The sequence below is a fragment of the Myotis myotis genome, unplaced genomic scaffold, assembly GCF_014108235.1.
Source record: "Myotis myotis isolate mMyoMyo1 unplaced genomic scaffold, mMyoMyo1.p scaffold_m19_p_11, whole genome shotgun sequence".
Classification (NCBI taxonomy): Eukaryota; Metazoa; Chordata; class Mammalia; order Chiroptera; family Vespertilionidae; genus Myotis; species Myotis myotis.
In genome coordinates this window covers 53162093-53183744 of record NW_023416315.1, presented here as the reverse complement: position 1 = coordinate 53183744, position 21652 = coordinate 53162093, and the positions used below count along the sequence as shown (strand labels likewise).

Here is a 21652-nt window from a genome sequence, read left to right as displayed (position 1 = left end):
GAGGAGGGAGGTGGAGGTGGGTGTGTGTCGGGGAGTCTGGTGCTGGCGTGGGGCTGGCGGTGATAGCGGTCAGCCTCTGGAGCAAACGCCTATAGCTAGAAAGACAGCACCGGTGGCTTTCTGAGGGAAACAAAGATCAAATAGGATCAAAGACATCAGCGACACAAACCGGGGACGCAGCGAACTTCTTTAGTCTCCCAGAATGCCCACTCCGCAATAAGCAGTCTTTTCTTTAAAGAACTGTGGCCGATTTGAGGGAGTTTCCCACCACTGGAGAGATAAACGGGAGAGATGGAGGCTACATTCCTAAATTTATAATAATGCATGCAAACATGCTACATACCACATATATGTATATGTGCATAAATATGGATGTGATTGGGCACATACCTATCTCGACACCATTGACTTGCCTGGTCAAAGAATAAGGCTTAGACATTTCGTGCCTGGGAAATGGTGCAGTTTATCTTTAAGGAGGCTAGAAAAATAAGAGATGAGGCTCACGTTGCACGGATGACATCACTAGCTTAGGGCTGCACGCTCCGTGTTCTCGTCTGTGGGTTTTAGCCAAGGCTGCAGCGCCCGGCGTCCGAGAGAGCGAGCGCAGCAGTGGCTTCCTCCGGCTCCCGCACCCGGGCCAGGCAGTTTCCCCAGCCCTCCGGGCGCAGCCTCGGCTCCCGCTCCCCAGCACTAGCCTAGCCCGCGACGCCCCGGAGCCGCGGCGGCTAGAGGAGGCAGGGAGGGGAAGGCGAGCGACCCAGCCTCCCTCCCCCACCCTCTCCCCATCCACCTCGGCGACCACTGCGCGCAGGGAGCCTGATCGTGGGACGCGGAGGCCAGGACGCTACTCTCCGCACGCTGCCGAGTGAGCCGGCGTCTTGGCCCTGGGTGGGCTGCGTAAAAAATGGTGCAATCTGAGAGCAGCTGACCGTAGTTGGGCAAAGCAGACAACGGTGCGAGAGCGCCGGGCTCAGGTGGCAGCGAAGGGGCGGGTTGTTTTGAAGGGCTGGGCCTCTGTGTTCGGTGCCTGCAGTATTTTCTTTGCACCTGGGCGGCACGTTCCCGGGCTCCACGGGAGCCAGATGAAGTGAGGCGGCGGCGGCGCGGGAGAGGCGGGCCTGGAGGAGGCCGGGCGGACACTCCGAGAAGAAAACGGCGCAGAGGCAGGCGGCATGACGCCCAGGGGACTGGCTGCCTGGCGGGCCGCGCGCCGAAACCGTGCGACCTGTCCATGGTGTTGAAGGCGCCGAGCGCCCAGCTCCGCACACCCTGTGCCGTGCGCCCTGCCGGGTGCGCTATCCTCGTCCCAGCCTACCCCTTACGCCAGCCAGCAGCCCCCCAGTCGCCGCAAACCCCGGGCCACGGTTCATCGGGTAACGCCGTCCGGCCCGAGGGGAGGCTTGAATGGCTAGGCCAAAGGCAGAACCAGGAGCTCGCTACGAAAGGTCGGCCAAGACAGTGCGCCCACGGGGAGCCCACCTCTGAGCGCAGCGTGCTGGCCAGACAGAGCAAGGGACCTGCTGGTGACCGAAGAACGGAGATTTCTAAAAGACCCGACTCAGAAAAAAACATTTCTTGGCAGACCGGAAGGGGGAGAGTTGCTGAGAGGGAGACATAGGAGACATTCGGGGCCGCCAGCCTAGCATCAAGAGGTTTCCTTCGCGGACCGGCCGCTTCGCGGGGGTTCAGTGCATCCTGTCATTGAGTAGCTCCTCCTGACAGCCCGCCCTCACCCCAAGAAAGCTGGGTGAGTGGGCCCCGTCGTCGCCTTCATAGAGAAAACCCAGCAACCCCACTGCAGTCGAGGGCACTTGGTGTTTAGTTTCCGGCCGGAGGGCTGCGGCGCCCGGAGCTGTGTGCGGATTCGGCCGGTTCCGAACACTCGCTGCCTGCGGGGCAGAGAGGGGCGGGGAGGCGGCCTTGCCTTGCTCACTGCCGCCCGAGGCTGCACCTGCCCCGGAGGATGCCCAGGAGCCCGCCAGAGCCCCTCCGGATCAGAACTTTGTAGGCTGCCCGCCCCCACCCCGTACTCCCCGAGCCGCGCGCAGGCAGGCGGGGGGCGACGGGTAGCCGCCGCGAGTCCCCTCCTGTCCCCCTCCCCCCTTTGGCTCGGCCGCCCGCCGCTTTGTTCCGGGCGCGCGGAGGGAAGGCGAAGCTGCGGCGGATCATGCCCATGGTGTAGCCGCGAAGCGGAGGCATGGCTGCCGGAAGGTTACTGCTCTACACGGGCCTCTCGCTAGCGCTCTGCGCCCTCGGCATGCTGGCCGTGGCCATCTGCTCGGACCACTGGTACGAGACGGACGCCAGGAAGCACAGGGACAGGTGCAAGGCCTTCAACACCCGCCGGATCGATCCTGGCTTCATTTACAACAACAACAACAACTTGCCGCTCCGAGCGAGCCGCTCGCGCCTGGACCGCTGGGAGGGCAAACTCCTCCGGGCCCGGAATCGCAGGCAGCTCTTCGCCATGAGCCCCATTGACGAATGCAGCCGGCAGTACAACTCCACCAACATGGGGCTCTGGAGAAAGTGCCACCGGCAGGGCTTCGACCCCGAGATCGCCGCTCTCATTCGGAAAGGTAAGCGCCAGCAGCGAGGCGTGGCGCTGCGGAGAGCCTGGCCCCAGCTAGGCCCGGCAGCCCTCTCCCTCCTAAGCCTGGCGGAGGTCTAGTAAGCCTCCTGGGTCCAGGAGGTCAGGTTGTCAGGCTCTCCCAAACCTTGGAGTGGCCACAACTTGCCTCCCAGTGGCTGGTGACAGAGGCTTACCTCTCCCTACTCGCCTCTTGTCTTGCATTTGTCTGTTGAGATTCGCATGGTCCAGGGTAGGATAATGCTGGTTCAGTCTCTTAAAAGGAAGGAAATCTATAATGTGCTGTTAACAGAGGAAGCCCTTTAAGAGTGATATGTTGGGGTAGTCAGACTCCTAGTTTTAATCTTTTTAGATGTTGAACTGATTCATCAAGGGAAAGTGGGGGGAACATCTAAACAGAAGGCCTTACTGATGCCAGGAACGTTTGCTAAGTGCTGTACTACTCTACTAGGCATGTTGCAGGCATTGGTCATATAAATATCAACAAATTCCAGCTCCTGCCCTGTGGAAGCTCAAAGCCCGTTGACCCAGTGGCATCATACCACAATTCTTGATTTCTCCTTTTAAGAAAGTGGTTGACAAATGACTTGTGTGCATGCAATATTTAGCGGGGTCTGACAAGCACAAAACAGTAGTTTTTCAGGTAACAACAAAGTGGGCACTGCAGAGAAAAAAAGAATACCATACCAAAGTGTACCAAAACAGGAAAAAACCTGTATTTACAAACCATAAAAATTTGATAAGTTAGTATGATCACATACATTTTAAAGTCTGCTTTAAAATGAAATTTGTAAATTTTGCATGACATATACTTTGGGGACCTTCCTGTTCCATTAACCCACTAAAATATACTTTAAATATATTTTTATTGATTTCGGAGAGGAATGGAGAGGGAGAGAGAGAGAGAAAAATCAGTGATGAGAGAGAATCATTGATCGGCTGCCTCCTGCATGCCCCACACTGGAGATTGAGCCTGTAACGAAGGCATGTGCCCTTGACCAGAATCAAACCTGGGATCCTTCCGTCCAAATGCCGACACTATCCACTGAGCCAAACTGGCTAGGGCTGGATATATATTAATATTGCTCTTCTATGGTAGCTATGTCGTGGAAGATGTGGTGTGATCTCAAGAGTCTTCTTTTACTCCCTGCTAGGTTCCATTCTTTTCAACTATTAAATGGTGGTGGTAAGCTGAAAAGGATGTTGTTTATCAGCAGCCTTTGAGGCCAAGATATAAAACAGTTCTTAATGACATTTTATATTATAATGGAGGTTTGATGCTGTTTTTAAATATAATTTGTGAGAACAGATGTTCTTTAATTTGTAAAAATTTTGAAATGGATGGAAACTGTTAATAGAAATGCCAATTGTTTAAGAATGACAAGCAGTAGGTATGGTCTAAGTGGCCATTCAGACTTAGGTGAGATAAGTCCAGACAGAACCCGTCTTAATGCTTGTGTTGTAGGTTCTGTAGAATGACTAGGGATTTTAGCTAATTTGGCTTTGAGTGTGTTAATATTATAGACATCACATCTGTTTCATGTTAGGCACTTTTTAGAACAGGGTGACCCATCTGGAGCTCTACAAGTTTGTAAAGACGTATGGATATTAGAGAATTCCAGAAGAGAGCAACTCGGGTTTGGATTTTGGGAAAAGAAGAGGAAGCAGAATAGTTTTTGACCATGGGTGATTTCATAGCAGTTTTCAGATTCTCAGATTCATAAAGTGTTGTTTTATCCCTCATTTTCTGCTTTCATTAAAATTGGAATGGCCCTAACCGGTTTGGCTCAGTGGATAGAGTGTCGGCCTGTGGACTCAGGGGTCCCGGGTTCGATTCCTGTCAAGGGTATGTACCTTGGTTGCGGGCACATCCCCAGTGGGGAGTGTGCAGGAGGCAGCTGATCGGTGTTTCTCTCTCATCGATGTTTCTGACTCTCTATCCCTCTCCCTTCCTCTCTGTAAAAATTCAATAAAATATATTTTAAAAAAAAATAAAATTGGAATGGTAGGAAGTTAGCCAGAATGTGAGGAAGAATTCATATTAATAATGACTGATAAACACTGGTAGGACTTACTGAAGGGCATTCTTGAATTTCCTGCCTTGACCATCTCCCTAAACAAGACAGGTGTCCTTCTATCTGGTATTGGTTAACCCCACTTAAAAAAAGGAGGGTGTCATTCATGGCTTCTGATGGTTGCAATGAGGGCTTTGATTCCCTATTGCTCTGCTTAGCAATCCAGCTAGAAAGGTTGACTTGGTCTGTGCACCAGAGGAATTGGTTTCCATAGTGACATGTTCTTCCGGTGAGCTGGAAACACAGTGACAGGGAAAGGGATAGGGGAGGAATGTACAACATTTTGACTGTGTATTGACTGATTTTTAATTGCAGCAACAGAAAATGGACACGGCACAGCAGGGGGATTGAATGCACTGATACCTAGAGTTGGCAGGGCATTGTATTTCACTCCAACTAATGGACATCCTGTTCCCCATCACCCAAAATATAGCAATCACTGTCAGTGGCAAGCACCCACTCACCATGGCCATTCTGTCCATTTGACATTCTTGTTGGGTATTATTGAGATAGATGGCATGCCAGCATTACAAATCTTCAGAGGCTTAAGGTCACTATCTTCATTTTTAACCTCAAAACAGAATCTTTGAAAGCCAGATCTTCTATAAGCAGCAACAGAAACATTTTGGAAATAAGTACATCATTTATTAGTAGAATTCACAAGTTATTCCAATAATATACCGAATGTAATTTCTAGATTTAATCAGTATTCTTCCCAAATGGGCAGATTTTAGAAGGAATTTTAGAAAAAGAAATGAATATCCCTATATTTAGATCTAGGGCCTCTTAGGGAAAGATTTTTATCTCACAGTGTTCATTATCAGCCTCAAAAGATATCTTAGGCCTTTGTCTTTCTTTGAAACATCTTGAGAAAATTAGAGATTTATCTAAATGCTCATGCAGCCCCTAAGAACTCAGGCATTTGTTAAATTAATGTTCATCACATTAGAAAGTGTTGTTTGTGCATTTCAAAACATAACAAAATCACATAATTAATAAGAAATCAAAAGTTGCCCTAGCCAGTTTTACTCACTGGATAGAGCATTGGCCCCTGGATTGAAGAGTCCCGGGTTCAATTCTGGTCAAGGGCACATACCTCAGTTGCAGGCTCGATCCCTGGCCCTGGAGCCAGTGCAGGAGGCAATCAATCTATGTGTCTTTCTCATATAGATGTTTCCCTCTCTCTGTCTCTTCTCCTCCCTTCTACTCTCTAAAAATCAATGGAAAGATATCCTCAGGTCAGGATCAACAACAACAAAAGACAAACAAAAAAGAAGACAAAAGCCAGATGTATATTTGATTTGGAGATGAAGTCCTTTGGACTCATGTTCTTTCTGAAATCCATGTCTTCAGTGCCCAGCTGCTGTGACTGTTCCCACAAATACACATTTCTGGTCACTGTGTATTTGTTTGTTTGAGTTATTGAACTGTAAGTTCCTGGAGGGCAGGAAAGATAATCATTTGTAAAATATAGCCACCAGATGGGTGCTACTTGGGAAATATCTTATACAAATTAGGTTCACAGAAATGTATCTATCAAGTGCTTTTTCTAATTTGTAGGAACACTGGTGTGAAATTCAAATAAGGGATTAGTTGGAAAATTGTGATTAGAAAAAACGAAGAACTAGCGTGGCTCGCAGGGCAGGTTAATATTGTAACAGATGCTACATGATTTAACAAGAAAGATTTTTTTGGGAGCAAAAGCTTTGTTAAGGAATAAGGGAAACACAATACTTTATTGTGGGAGGGGATAACATATATTATCGAACAGATACAAATCACTCACAATCATTATTTTTTACATTAGATTATATTTTAATCATTTCCTTCTTGGAGGTAGGATTGGGTAGAGGGTGTAGCAAGGATAGAGTACCCTTGAATTCCGATATGACTGTGCCTATAATCAGGTCCTCTGTCTTCTTGCTGTTCAACCTTGTCCATGTCTCCCTAGTAAGTCACTGCAAGCACAGGGGGCAGATCAATGACAGGATCAGTTTCTGAAATCCAAGAGACTTCCAGACCTTTAGGAGGAGCAGCTACAGGTAGGATTTTGTTCCAGATTTGTACTGAAACGCTATACTTGAAATAAGTAGACCTTCAATTGAGATTCTAAGAACTTTTTAAAATTATTTGATAACAGGCCTTATAATAGAATTTGACCTACATAGTTTCCATAATTACAGAGTGGTTGTCAATAGCTTGAGACTTATTTTAATAAACTGTTATACATATCCACAAATTAATAGTGTACTCAGCTACAAATATTTGCTGTGCACATATTATGTGATGGGCACACACCACTAGGATGACGGAATGAATGAGACTCAGTCTTCAAAATTCCCATAGTCTGTTAGCACCACAGAGAATAAATGACAACTATGGGATGGTGAGAGCAACAGAAACACTCAGAAAAATAAAGAGGAGGCAGTGATAGATTGTGTCAGCAGTGGGATGAGGTAAGGCGGGAGGTGGGTGAAGCAGAGTTGCTCCGGAGAAATGAAACCTGATCAAGATTTTCATGGAGTTTGGAGGTGGCTGGAGAGGAAGGGCATTTTAGGCAGAGGCCAGAGCACGCCCACCCGTGGGAGTGTGGAACGGTAGTTGCTTTGCCTTGGGAGTGTGATTTCTGAGGTGAAGGAGAGGAGCAGACCGGGAGCAGGAGAGCAGGTAAGAGCCCCGTCAAGGAGCTTGTGTACTCAAGTCCCCTGTAGCAGTGCTGCTCATAGGGTAGCCACGAGCCACATGTGGCTATTTAAATTTAAAATAATCAAAAGTAAATAAAATAAAACATTGACTTCCTTAGTCACATTGGCCACATTAGAAATGCTCAATGGCCATGTGTGGTTAGTGGCTGTGGTATCGGACAGTGCAGATGAGAGAACCTGCCCATCATCACAGAAAGATCTGTTTTGAGTGCTACGTGGGGCCTATGGCCTCTGAAAAGACCAAGCACATACTTTGTTTCAGATGAGGATAACTACACGTGATAACTTGGGCTTAAATTTAAATATGTCATTCTACACTTGTGAAGAAACATTGCTACTTGAATGCTTTGGGGAAGAAGTTTTTAAATTTATGCTATATCTATATTTTATTAATTTTTCCATCTTTGATTCACAGAATTCTTACATGCTTCTCTTTTTCTCTGTCCTTTCCCTGTCCCAACTTCATTATAAGTTACTGGCAAGGTTGACTTGGTGGGAAAGATGATTAATAGTAATAATTGCCAATGTCGATGCCAGGTACTCTTCTAAGAGTTTTACATGTATTGGCTAATTTATCCTTCATAGTAATACTCTATTATTATTATTTTATCCCTATTCTATAATTGAGGAAACGGAGGCAGAGAAAGGCCAATGAACTTGCCAAGTCTCATGAAGGTGCTGGATTCAAACTCTGGCTCCAGGTTTGGGAACTCACCCAGTGTACTCTGCTGTCACCATAGTCTGATGGGGCAGGGATAGGGTGGAGAAGAGGCTGGCATATTGATCCCCTGAGTTGAAAAAGAAACAGGAAGTCATTTTAGAATCTCCCTGAGGTGAGACCTGTTTGAGAACATCATCTTAGCCTTGAGAAGGAAGGTATTTTCAAGTGGCTTGCATCTCGCTTTGAGACCTGCTGACCAAAGCGCACCTGCCCATCATCACATTATTTTCATATGTTTTTGAGTATTTACTTTGTCCACTGTGGTAGATACTGAGGTTATAGATATGAAGGACATCCTCATTCATTCCACAAATATTTGTTGAAGGTTTTGGGGCTGGGCATTATGGAGAAGCTAACCTTTCAGGGGGTAGAGCCTGACAATAAATACATATGTGTGGAATAAAAAATAATGTCTAATGAACTAACCAATATATAATAAAAGGTAAGGTAGTGAGTGCCATGAAGTGTCTTTGTCCTTAGGAAGCGCAAAGTGCATGTCAGCCAAGAATTGAATAGTTCCATTAGTTTTGGTTTTATAACATAGGGAGGCTTGACCTGTTCACAGGCAAACACATACAGACACCAACGTTCTTTATATATAGCATGATCCCTGTGCATACCCTATATGTACTCCCAGATGTGCATGTCAGTGCACTCTTAGTCACATCGCTCCTCCCCTGTCATGCTGAAAATATAACTCACCAGTGAGTGTTGACAGGGAAGGAGCCCTGTGATTCTATGGGCAAATGATTGGGTGGGAAGAGAGAGAGGGTGGGATAGAGAGATGTGTTTTGAACACCTGCTGTGTGCCGAGCCCTCTGCTAGGTGTTGGAGGAGAAGAAAGAGGCATAATGTGGTTCCTGTCCTGAGGGAACTTACACTCTACCTCATGGTTCCCAAGTACATTGTCATGACTGGTTGGAGCAGGTTCTTCCTCAGGAGGTCACATCAGTATCAACTGGATGAGGGATCAGCTAGTTAGGGAACTCAGGGGTGAGCTGTTCTTATTGAGTCAACAAAGTCAAAAGCCTTATTTCTGTTCAAGACGGTCAGCTTATTTATTCTTTTACTAGGATAAGAATCAATTTAGAGGATCGATTCGTATATCCCACTTTGGATTGTCAGTTAAAAATATTTTCTCCTTCTCTGCTATTAGTAGGCGATCCTAGGCCTTCAGACAGAATCCTAAACATACTCTGGGTTAGTTTGACCCTTCACACACACACACACACACACACACACACACACACACACACACGCACAAGCACATGCACACACATACACACAGACATGTCCATATACATCTAGATATTAGACAGTAGTCACAAATGTTCATTCAGATGCAGATATTTTTATAACTACTTACCCCAAGCAATACACAGAGAAGAGGGACTGCATGCTTGGTGGATGAGTAGACAGAAAATTTGTTCTAACATCTTGATTGGGCAGCTGCTGTTTTTGAGACAATGCATGCATCTTTTTAAAGGACTTCCTTACTTCCTATCCTATATAATAAAAGGCTAATATGCAAATAGACAGAACAGCAGAATAACTGAACAATGGATCTCTATACGTGTACTGACCACCAGGGGGCCCGCGCGGAACATGGCGGGCATTGGCTGTGGTGGGATGGTGGAGCAGGTGAGTGGGGGCACCAGACCAAGGCAGGGCACCAGTCACTGTCATCGGGGTGAGCCTCTGGTGGTTACTGAAAATTCTTTGCACCCGCGTGCCGTGATCCCACCCGGCACTCTCACCCGCTGCTGGCGCCGGAGCCACCACTCACACCCGCTGCTGGCACCTGGACGCCGTCAGTAGGTGTAAGCGGCGGCTGCTGGCCCTGATCACCCCTCAGGGCTTCTCCAATTCCCCCTGCTCCTGAGGGGCGATCAGGGCTGGCAAATGCTGCTTGCATCAGCTGCCTGCACTGGCCCCACTTGCACCTGCAGCTGGCGTTGGGGCCAGGTGGGGTTACAGAGGATGGGCCGAGACCTGCTTCTGTGCCTCGCGGCCTACAGTTCCTTTCAAGGTGCGTGAATTCGTGCACTGGGCTCCTCGTGTAAAATAATGGGTTTGGATGACATAAACTTCAAGCCCTTTCATACTCTAACATTTGATGAGAAAGTTAAATTTAAGTGATAGGAAGTAAATAATAGGTAAATGGTTGAGAGAAGGTGAAAAGAGAAGGAAGGGAAAGTGGGGGAAGGAAAAGAGAGAGCAAGATGGATGGAGACAGAGAAAGGGAGACATCCCTAAAGGGAGCATCCAGCTGCTAGTTTATAGTCAGAGGAGGTGGAAAACAAAGCAGCTAATTCCATACCCATACAGAATCATGTAGTAAAAACTCACCTTTTCTCTTTCTAATGATTTTCAATGCCATGTTTCAGATTGGGGTTAAAAATTTAAAAACTGAATGGAGAAAGGTGGCGATGGCTACACACCAGTGTGAATGTATTTAATGCCACTGAACTAGGCACTTAAAAATAGTTAAAAATTCATGTTATGTATATTTTACCACAATTAATTAAATTAAAAAAGAAACTTAAAAACTTAATAGAGAAAGGAACTAGATTACTGGTCATTGTGTAGACTACTTCATAGCCAAGGATCTTCATTCATCACATGTATTGAGGACGTATTGTGTGCTAAACACTAGCCCAAGTGTGCTTGGGATAGCAGCTGATAAAACAGACAACATTCTTCTTCTCAGAGGGCTTACATTTAAACAGTTTTGAGCATTATATCCTTTTTTGTTTGTTTTTCCAAATAAAACTTTTAAAGAACACCCATATATTAAAAAAGTAATGAATACATTCCTTGGGTCATTTAAAAATTATTGTATGGTGAAGAACACGTCACTGTATTTATTCTAAAAATGTCTTCTGAGTTCCAACTACATCAGGCCCATTTCTTAGGGTGGAGGACCCTGAATGAAATCCATAGTTCCTGTCCCCAAAGAGCAAAAAAAGGAGGGTGTGTTAAAGGAGAGTGACAAATACTGCCCTGAGGTTGATATGTGGAGAGATTTTGGTGCTGGGGGCCTGACAGTTCCTGGGTTTTGGAGTGCTTAGGGGATGCTTTGCAGAACCAGGGATGTTCTCCAAGAGGTTATCTGTGGATTGACAAGGTGAAGCCTCGGCCTTATTTTAAATTTATTAATTTATTTTGATGAGGTAATTATTGTCCACCCACCCTTGTCCCCCAGACTCTTAGAGCCTCTCCCAAGAGGCAGCCTGTACTACCAGAATTTTAGAAATCATTTCAGAGACATTCTATTCAGCAATATTTAAGAATAACACTGAGTATAAATATGTCAAGTAATGAACAGGTGATTCAAGGATGAAAGCTTATTTTTTTTGTAAATTTATCCACACGGAGATGATGTTTAAAGCCCCGTCCAAAAGTCACTGGGAATCTTTTACAGGTGATGTTTATTCTGAGGGGAAGCTGCTTTTGGCTTTCAAGGAAGTTTCACAGATTTGCTGCTTTTATGGGAGACTGCAGTGTCTGAATTATTTCAATTGATTTTTTTTGGCGTCAAAGTATTTTGCCAAGAAAAGGCAATTTACTTGATATTAGGTCATCTTCATAAAGTTATATCATTTCCTGCGTTTTAAAACGCCCTGCTGTTCTGTATGCCGAACCTCACCCTGTTGGACACTTTATCTGCTCTCGAGCCTCTCATTCAGTTTTGCCCTGAATTTCTCTTCATCTTCCTAATAGCAATTCTGTTTAGACAAACATGACTCCTATTCCCCAAAGCCCGGGAGTATTTCGCAGACCTGGACACAATAGGGTTGTTTTTACCTTAAAGAAGCTCTCGGCTCATATGCTGCTGTATGTCCGCTAACACAGCACTGGGGTGTAGCTGGCTCCTGTCTCCTGGGGCCAAGGACACATGTACCTTGCAGCCTGGCACTTCTCTTCCTGACTACGTGCACACGAGTACATGAAACGCATCCAAGCATGTCCATGGCATCACTGTTTGTAACGCAAAATGAGTAAATAAACAAAGTCGATACATGTAAGTGCCCATTAATAGGAAAATTAATATTGTAGAATGGCATAGTCATACAGTGGAAGCTGTTGTAGTATATGTACAATAAGTATGATGGCTCTACATGTTTCCAAATGGATAAACATAAAACTTGAGTGAAAAAGCTGGGTGCAGAATGAAATGTAGACTATGATGCCATTTATATAAAGCTTAACAACATTGAATAACATCAGATATTGTTTATGGAAACATATTTGCATTGTATTTATGGAAAATATGCCTGGGACCGATAAACACAACATGAAGGATGATGTTTACCTTTCTCAAGACAGGGAAAGAGATGGAATTGGGAAGGTGTTTCAAAATCATCTGCGATATTTTATTTCCTAGAAAAACAAACAGATCTGGAGCAAGTGGGGCATCCACATGCTTGCACACTCCAGCTGTGTGGAAGGTTGCTACAATTCTGACAAGAGTTAACATTTTATTCAGACTGTACCATTCAGTGTACAGGAGACAGGTTATTTAAGGAACATTCCTGGAAAACTTTGTCTTTGAGGCTATCTGAGGCTGACTTTGTAAGTAGTAGCAAGAGGCATTTAGAGAAGAGGGAAATCAGGTAACTCCTAACCAACAGTTTTTACTAACAGTAGCTCATGTGAAGGGTTTAGAAAGAATAAAATTGAGTTTTATTATCTTCTGATGTGGTATAAGTAGAAGAAATTAGGGCTTTAAACTGATTTATTTCTGAGATAGAGACGAATGTACAAATCATTAACTCCTCCCACCTCCCCACCCCCCAATTTGTAAATGTCCCGCAGCTCATGGCAAAACCAAGAGTTCCAGCCCTAGCCCGTTTGGCTTAGTGGACAGAGTGTTGGCCTGTGGACTGAAGGGTCCTGAGTTTGATGCTGATCAAGGGCACATACCTGGGTTGTAGGCTCAATTCCTGGCCCTGGTTGGAGCATTTTCCAGAGACAACCAATCAATACGTCTCTCTCACATCAATGTTTCTCTCTCTCTGTCTCGACCCCTCCTTTCCACTCTCTCTAAAAATCAATGGAAAAATATCCTCAGGTGAGGATTAACAAAACAAAAAAAAAAGAAAAAGAAAAAGAAAAAAGAAGCTACCAATGAATGCATAAATAAAAGGAATATCAAATCAGTCTCTCTCTCCCTCCCTCTGTCTCTCTATAAATGAATAAATAAATAAATAAATAAATAAATATTCCATATCATGTTAAATACAAAACAAAATAAAAACAAACAAAACCCCCCCATTGAGCTTTAAATAGATAAGGCACAGGGACAGGGAGAGAGTGGGACAAGCCAGAGACGAGCACCAACATCTGGGAAGGCATTTGAGCCCCAGGGAAGAACTCACGTGGACTAAGAAAGAAAAAGCACCAAGACTTAAGAAAAAGAGTTAAGGAGGAGTCAGAATTGTACTTTACTTTTTCAGCAGTTTTCATATCACTTTTGAAACAGAGAGTGTTAGTTGGTGGAACTTGAAGCCGTTTTATGATTGATGAATAGGGTACAGAGTCTTTATTCTTAGAATTGTGAGGGTGACTTCAGCCAAGAGCCTCACTCCTAGGATAGGGATATGTTCTCCGTCTTCTTATACCAGCTAGAGCTGGAACAGAAAAGTCCGGCCAGCATGTCGGCAAGGGCTCCATTTGTACCTGATAGTGCTTTAAAACACCCAGGCTGGGTCTGCAGTTACTAGGGATCATGAAAGTCCCCAGGGATCTCAGGAGTATTCAGGCAGAATAACTTCCATGCTCGAGCTTCTGTGACCACAGAGTTGGCGAGCTGCTCAGATGCAGCTCCAGGCAGCCCTGCATCAAAAGGTCCCAAGTGGGTGAGCTGCTTTATTCATCATGCTCTGTGGGGAGGTAGACTCAGATGGTACGTCTGCACTTCCTTCAGTGAATGACCTTCCACTTTGGGAAAGGCTGGCCTCTGGGTCTCCAGCCTCTTCCTCCTTCTCCCTCCTCCCTGACTATGTCAACACAAAGGACACAGAAGGCAATGCTGCTTAGCCCAGGTTCTTTCCAGGGGTGGCCCTTCTCCTGGTCTGGCTTTCTTCTCTTCCTCGCCTGCATCTCCAGGGCACTTTCAGGCTACTGCCACCCAGTGTCCTCCCCTGTCCCAGGCTGGGACTGCTCCTTCTCCTTGACAACTTTGCCTTCTTGCTCTGGCTGGTCTGGCTCAGTTGTTAGAGTGTCAGCCTGTGGACTGAAGGGTCGCGGGTTCAATCGTGGGTTCAATCTCTGTCAAGGGCACGTACCTCGGTTGCGGGCATGATCTCCAGTCCTGGTCGGGTTGGGGCACATGCAGTAGGCAACCAGTCGATGTGTCTCTTTCACATTGATGTCTCTCTCTCTCTCTCTCTCTCTCTCTCTCTCTCTGTCTCTCTCCTTCCTTTCTCCCTCCCTCTCCACTCCCTTCCACCCTGTCAATGAAAAAAATATCCTCCAGTGAGGATTAAAAAAAACATAGAAAAAAAGAAAACTTTGCCTTCCCTAGCTTTGGAGACACCATTCTCTCCTGGGTATGCTTCTGTTTCTGTCCTTACTCCTTTCCTTCACTGGCTCTTCTTTCTCAACCCACGGTGTTCTCCAGGAATCCACCTCTTTTCCTCACCCTTCACACACTCATTGATCAAACTTATTCACATCTAGAACCATTTTCACCCCTTGACGCTCAGGACCTGTTGCACTGAAACTCTCTCGCTCAGACTTTCCACCCAAATATCTCACCTACTGGATATCTCCACTTGGATGTTCCATGGGTCCAAAAGAACATATTTTCTGCCTCCCCTCTTCCCCCCAGTCATTTCTCCTTCATCTTCCTTCGTCTTGGGGAATGACATCACTGCCTCTCTACTTGCCCAAACCAGACACTTGAGCATCATCCTTAGGGCTCTCTTCCTCCCTGCCCTACTCACCCTGGCGGGAACAAGTCACCTTTACTCCTCATACTGTTATGTTCATCACCCCATCCAACTTGAATGCTGCTGCCAGGCCCTCACCACTGTGCTCCTGTGGCACTCTCTGGTTTCCCCATTCCCTAATCTCATCTCTTGTCAGTGCTTTCTGTTCAGAGTGATTATTTCTAAATGTAAATCTAAGCATGTTATCACTTCACTCAAAATTTGCCAGTGGCTCCATCAGTCAGAATAAGGTCCACCATCCTCACTTTGGTACGTAAGTCCTCACAGCTCCTACAATGCCCTCTCATTTGTCCATCTCATCCTTTTGCATACTTTTCTTTACCAGCATATCCTCCTCCAGCCCCAGTGAAGGTCTTCTGGGTCCCCAAACAGGTTAAGCTGTTTTATGCCGTGGGAGTCTTTATTTATGAAGCTTCTTCCTTTGCCTGGAAATCCCTTGTTAGTGCTTGTCCCTCCCGCACCTCAAGTCTGTTTGCCTAACACCTGTTTATTTTTTAGGAATCAGTTTCAGGCCCCTCCTCCTAGTCTTGCTTGGTGTTCTCTCACCCCATCTCTCAGGCTGCATTGCCTTTTTCCTCCTTAGCTCTCTGTCACTCACCAAACACGCCCCCTTCCTAGCACCAGTGACATTTTGTTTCTCCATATGTTCCCCTTCGTTTTGAAACTGTTTTTGAACTATTTCTTATTCATCTTTATATTTGCAGCGTTTTGCATAATGCATGGGCCATAATAGGTATTTAATACTTATTTGTTGAATGAATGAAAGTTTACTTCAGTTAATGCAGTCGATCTGGAAATGTTATTTAACAAAGAGCCATGATTTCATTGGACTAGGGAGACTCACTATTAACAAGAAACCTGCTGTGAATTGTTCTGTAATGCATGTGATAAACTTCAATTTATTTTCTTTGTTAAGGTTTGTATTTTTCTAAAGCACCCATATTTCTGATTCACAAGAGGAGAATTTCAAATGGGGACTATTCCATTTTACCTGGATTAGGCCTCTTCATTATGATCTTGCCCACTTTTCTCTCCTCTTCATGCCTTTCCGAGGCTGCTCTTCTCATTCACAGTACATTGGATAAAGAGAAGGCTACCTACATTTCTTGTCCCTACCATGCATAAAATTTTCCAATTTTCCAATATGTTGGGTCTGGCATATTTGACCGTTCCTTCAGGAACTCTCTCGAAGTTTTAAATTTTTTATCATCAGGAATGTCTTCAGGCTATCCCCATGAAGCCTCCCTCCCAACTGTTTATTTAGGGCAGCTTCCTCAAATCTCTTCTGATGGTGATTTTGGTCGGATAATGAATGAAAAACAGAGACTGGGCCTTCTGTGACTGCCTCCTCTCTGGTTCATGCCTCATTTCACTCTTCATGACTTTCAAGAGAGCTGGGTCAATGATGTTGGATAAACATGGCATATCTGGCCCCATTGTGATTGGTGAACAGCATTGTTCACAAAAGTCATTCGTCCTCCACAGGGGGCTTGAGGACAGAAAGGCATCGGGGTCAGTCAACACATCTCTGCTTGTGAAGACCACCAAGTCCAGTTCAACGATGGATGAAAGAGATGTTCAGTCTTCAGGGTCCCACAGAGAAGTGGATTCTCTTCCAAAATGACAGTGACTGTTATTCAGACTGGGTCATTTCACAGTGAAGGTTTTAAGGAATTTTCCTGTAGCCACAGGACCTGCTAAAGGAGAAATCCAGGGCCATCTCATTCGATAAATAGAGTAATTCTTTAGGTTTCAGTAGATAAATATAGATGCAGCTGCAGTGCTTGGTTCTCTGAGCCAGGTTGAATAAGTGATCATATCAAGGAAACATTATCTATGACCACCATAACTCCAGGACTTATACTAGCTAAGTCTATGCTGGGTTTGAGCTAGAATACTGATTTTCACTACCTTCTGTTCAAGTTGTATAAAGTGCTACAGATCAAATTCAGAGTGTAATTCAGTAGTAACCATTGAGTAGGAATCCCAACTGGTGTTTTATTTTTAAATATATATTTTTATTTATTTCAGAGAGTAAGGGAGAGGGAAAGAGAGATAGAAACATCAATGACGAGAGAGAAACATTGATCAGCTGCCTCCTGCATGCCCCACACTAGGGACTGAGCACACAGCTCAGGCATGTGCCCCGTCAGGGAATTGAACCGTGACCTCCTGGTTCATAGGTTGAAGCTCAACAATGGTGCCATGCCAGCCAGGCTAAACTGGCACTTGAAAGAGCTGGCTTTAGTTGTAAAGTAATTATGAAAAGTATGATGAGTTATATAGTAATGTGAGTCCCCTAAAATGGTGGGTAACCCTTACCCTAGAAAGCCCTTCTTTCTCATATATGTTTATTTTAAAATCTATAGGAACCCAAAAGGTTAGTTCAAACTGGAAGGTGGCATTTCATCTCTTTGGGTGAGCAGAGTCGCTAACAGTTCTAAGAGGGACTTTTATGCTTCTGTGCCAGCAGCATGCCTGTATCAGCTTTTGTTACACATATCTGTAGAGGCGTGGTGGCTGGCTGGGCGCTTGTGGATCAATAAGCTGCTAAAAAGGGAGATGCATCAGAGGCCATAATGGCTTCTCTGCAGAAGATAGATCGTCTCCAGGTAGTGAACGCATTTAGGAGCAACAACACGATGATATCCCTGCATTGAGGTCCTTAATATTTAGAAGAAAGAAATGGACTCTCTGAAGGTGGTGAGTCCTACAGTAAAGACTTTAACAGGCTAAAGCACACAGTCAAGGGGGTTTTGTGTCCACTGTTAGAGCTGAATTCAAAACAAAATCAGTTTGTTTTAATGGAAGAATTCTCAGATGGAGAAATACAAAATTAATTTATTTGGCCTCAAACTCTACTGGATTATAGTTGTTCTTGGTTGTCCTATTAATTTAAAAAAATCTTCCTGTAATCTGAACACTGATTTTTAAGTGACGAGTTGGGAAAGGCAGAGGCCCTAAACACAGAGTGATGCAGGTGGGGATGGAGGGTGGTAGAAGCTTAGAGAAGACTGCACAAAGCTCCTTGGCTACGGTTCTTGACTTGAAGGCTTTGTGCACAGTCGAGGCTCTACTTGAGCTGAGGATACATACACAGAGGTGAGTTCCTAGGGATGATGACTTTGCAGTGGGGTAACAGTTTCTACTCTGGGATTCTCATTCATGTGCATAAATAAATTAAACAGATTACATATTCATTTATTCAACAACTATTTGGTGAATATTTGTACTAGGGGCTTAGGGTATGTAGTGCACCAAATAGACAAACCTCCTGCCCACATGGAATGTATATTTTATCGAGTGAATAAAAAGGTGAATAAGTAAAATATGTAATATGTTAGACAGTGCTTAGTGCTAAGGATAAAAAAGCATGGAAAGGGATAGGGAATGTGGGGGTGGGGTTGAAATTGTAGATGGGGTGACCAGGGAGGACCTCACTGAGAAGGTGACTTTTAAGTAAAGACCTGGGGACATGAGGAAATTAGCTATGGGAACATCTGGGGGAAGAGGATTTCAGACAGGGAATAGCAAGGGCTGTGGCCCTGATGTGGGAGAATGGCTAGCATATTGGAGAAATGATAAGGATGGCAGAATGGCTGGGAAGGGGTAGTCAATGAGGGAGTTTGTGGTAGAATATGATGTTGGAGAAGTAAAGAGTCACCTCACAAAGGATTTGAAGGCTATAGGAAGGAGTGAGATGGGATGCCATTGTAGGGTTCTGAGAGGGGGAGTGACATTATTAGATTTATGGTTTAAAAGCATTGGTTGGGTTGCTGAGTTTAATAATAGATTACAGTGGGGCATATATAGGAAAACCAGCCAACATAGATGGAGGCTGGAGCTGGAGTGATGACAGAAGAAATTGGGTTCTGGGTATACTTTGAATGGAGAACTGTCATAATTGGCTTATGGATCAGAAGCAGGGTGGGTGAGACAAAGATAAGGAGATTATACCAGGTTTTTAGCCGAGGAGCTGTTTGAGTTGCCATTAAATATGGTGGATCAGACTGCAGGAGGATGTTGATTTGGGGATCCATTATTTTGGATATGATAACACTTGAAATGCCTTTTAAATGCTTAGGCAGAGATGTCAGTAGTTAGTTGGATATATTGGCCTGGCTTCAGGGGAGACGTCTCACTTGGAATGTAAATTTAGGAGTCATCAGCTTATAGACTTAAAGACATGAGATTGAATGAGATCACCTAGAGTTGTGGTTGGCAAACTGTGGCTTGCGAGCCACATGCGGCTCTTTGGCCCCTTGAGTGTGGCTCTTCCTAAGCCTTAGGAGTACCCTAATTAAGTTAAAAGCAATGTACCTACCTATATAGTTTAAGTTTAAAAAATTTGGCTCTCAAAAGAAATTTCAATTGTTGTATGTTGATATTTGGCTCTGTTGACTAATGAGTTTGCCAATCACTGACCTAGAGTGAGCGTAAATAGAGAAGACAAGAGGTTTAAGTATTAAGTCCGGGGCCCACTGGCTTTACAGAGCTCAGGGAGATGAGGAGGAATCAGCACAAGAGACTGAGAACAAACAGCTAGTGCAGTGAGAAAAAAATTAGGGAAGTGTGTCCTGGAAACCAAGTAAAGAAAATGAAGGAGGAGGAAGTGATCAGTAGAGTCTTAAGGCAGCCAGTGAATCATGTAAGATGAGGCTGAGGCTTGAACTTTGGATTTCACTATGTGGAGGGTCGTTGATTTCAGTGATGGATTCAAGAGTGAATGGGAGGAGAGGAGGGATTGGAGACAATGAGTGCAGACAACTTTTTAGAGAATTTTTTACGTAAAAGTAAGGAGAGAAATGGTAACTGGACTGAGAAATTAGAGAAAATGAGAGAAATAATAGCATAATTGTAGGCTGATGGGGAGGGGAGGATCCAGTAGGTAGTGACAAGACTGATGGTTCAGAAAAAAAGAGAGAGGGAAGAATTGCTGGAGCAATTGCCGGAGAGGATGAGGCAGAAAGAAGATAGAGACAAGAATGGGAAGAAAGGGATGTGGCCCAGGAAGAAACACATGCTTTAGGAGAGCAAGGAAGTAATAATTCAAGACTTTCTTGATGCAAGTTATCAGTCATCTTGCTCACAGTACAGACTTGTGGGATAATTTGAGCCAAGAACTTTAAACTTCTTAGAGGTGAGTTTTTATAATATGTCAGCATCTATTGTCATGAGCATTTAATGGGAGTTTCTGTGAAGAAAGCAGGGTTGGAGAGTAAACTATATTCTTTTAAAAAAAATATTTTTATTGACTTTAGAAAGGAAGGGAGAGGGAGAGGGAGAGAAACATCAACGATGAGAAAGAATAATTGACTGGCTGCCTCCTGCATGCCCCTCACTGGGGATCAAGCCCACAACCTGGGCATGTGCCCTGATCAGGAATTGAACTGTGACCTCACAGTTCATAGGTCGACACTCAACCACTGAGCCACACTGGCCGGGCTGAACTACATTCTTGTTACGCATGCTGGCTTTGCTCTCTGCTTTATAAAAAGGAAATCGTTAGAGTAGCCCAACTGTTCTTTGCACAAGGTGGCAGGTGATCCGTTGGGCATTCTGAGACAATGGACCCTCAGGTGTTATTTGGAATGTGATATGTTATGTCTTGAAGTATGGAGCTCTGAAAAGTTTAAAAAGGTTTCATTAAAAAAAAAAAGATTTTAAATTGCGTTTTAGAGAAAGAGGAAGGGAGAAGGAGAGAGAGAAACATTCATGTGAGAGTGAAACTGATAGGTTGCCTAACCGTCAAGCATGTGCCCTGAATGGGAATTGCATCAGCAACCTTTCAAGTGCATGGGACAATGCTCAATCAATTGAGCCACACTGGCCAGGGGAAAAGGTTTCATTTTTAAAGGAAAGGACAGCCTATCCTCAAACCTCTCTTATTAGCTGCTGCAGGGATCCTTAACCAATGGTTCTGCAGTTTTCTACTTAATGGCATCACTCTAATCAGAATCTTAGGGTGTTTTGGCTCTGATGACATTCAGGTCATTTTTTAGATAAAGCTGCTTTATTTTCAGGCTCATTCTTGCCTTGTCATCCTAAAACTGCTGCACTGTGTCTGTGTTTCAAAGCCACTGACTAAATGACAGAAGACCTATGATGGTGCAGAATTAGTCTTCTTTGTTTATTATACTGTAAGTGTCTCTGGAAAACAAAGCCCAAGAATTTCTGGTAACTTCTCAGCAACAAATATTTTCTACATGTAGGAATTAAAGTCACAAAAATCTTCATTTCTTGGGGGCGGGGGAGAGTCTAGATATTGTAAAAAAAAATTATGAGCCACATTTATAGGCAATCACTTGTCGGCACATTTTTTGAGACGGTATGGGTATTATTAGCCTCTTTTATTTCTTCCTTGGGTATTGTAAGGACTCAAAATTATAAGAAAAACTGTGTAAGTTCTAGACACAGAGTAACAGGTGCAAGTTAGTGGAGCAGGTGGTATATAATTTCACCTTTGCCTCCTACTCAAATTGGGAGGAAAGTGGTCCCAATTTGGAAACGATGTGGAAAATGTCATTCATTGCTACCTCTAATTGCACCTAGCTTTTGACTTTTTTTTCTTTACCCTTTGGATTTGTGCCTGGGAGTATGTCTGG

The 21652-nt window shown here is 44.6% G+C and overlaps 1 protein-coding gene across 1 annotated transcript in view; it reads left to right on the top strand.

The window, feature by feature from the left end:
- The first annotated feature begins 2197 nt into the window (after positions 1-2197).
- The window catches only part of TMEM178B (transmembrane protein 178B), a 348193-nt gene continuing 328738 nt past the window's right edge, over positions 2198-21652 (top strand). Inside the window, exon 1 of the mRNA XM_036328533.1 lies at positions 2198-2579. Within this exon, the coding sequence (XP_036184426.1) occupies positions 2198-2579 (382 nt within the window). The remainder of the gene's footprint in view (positions 2580-21652) is intronic.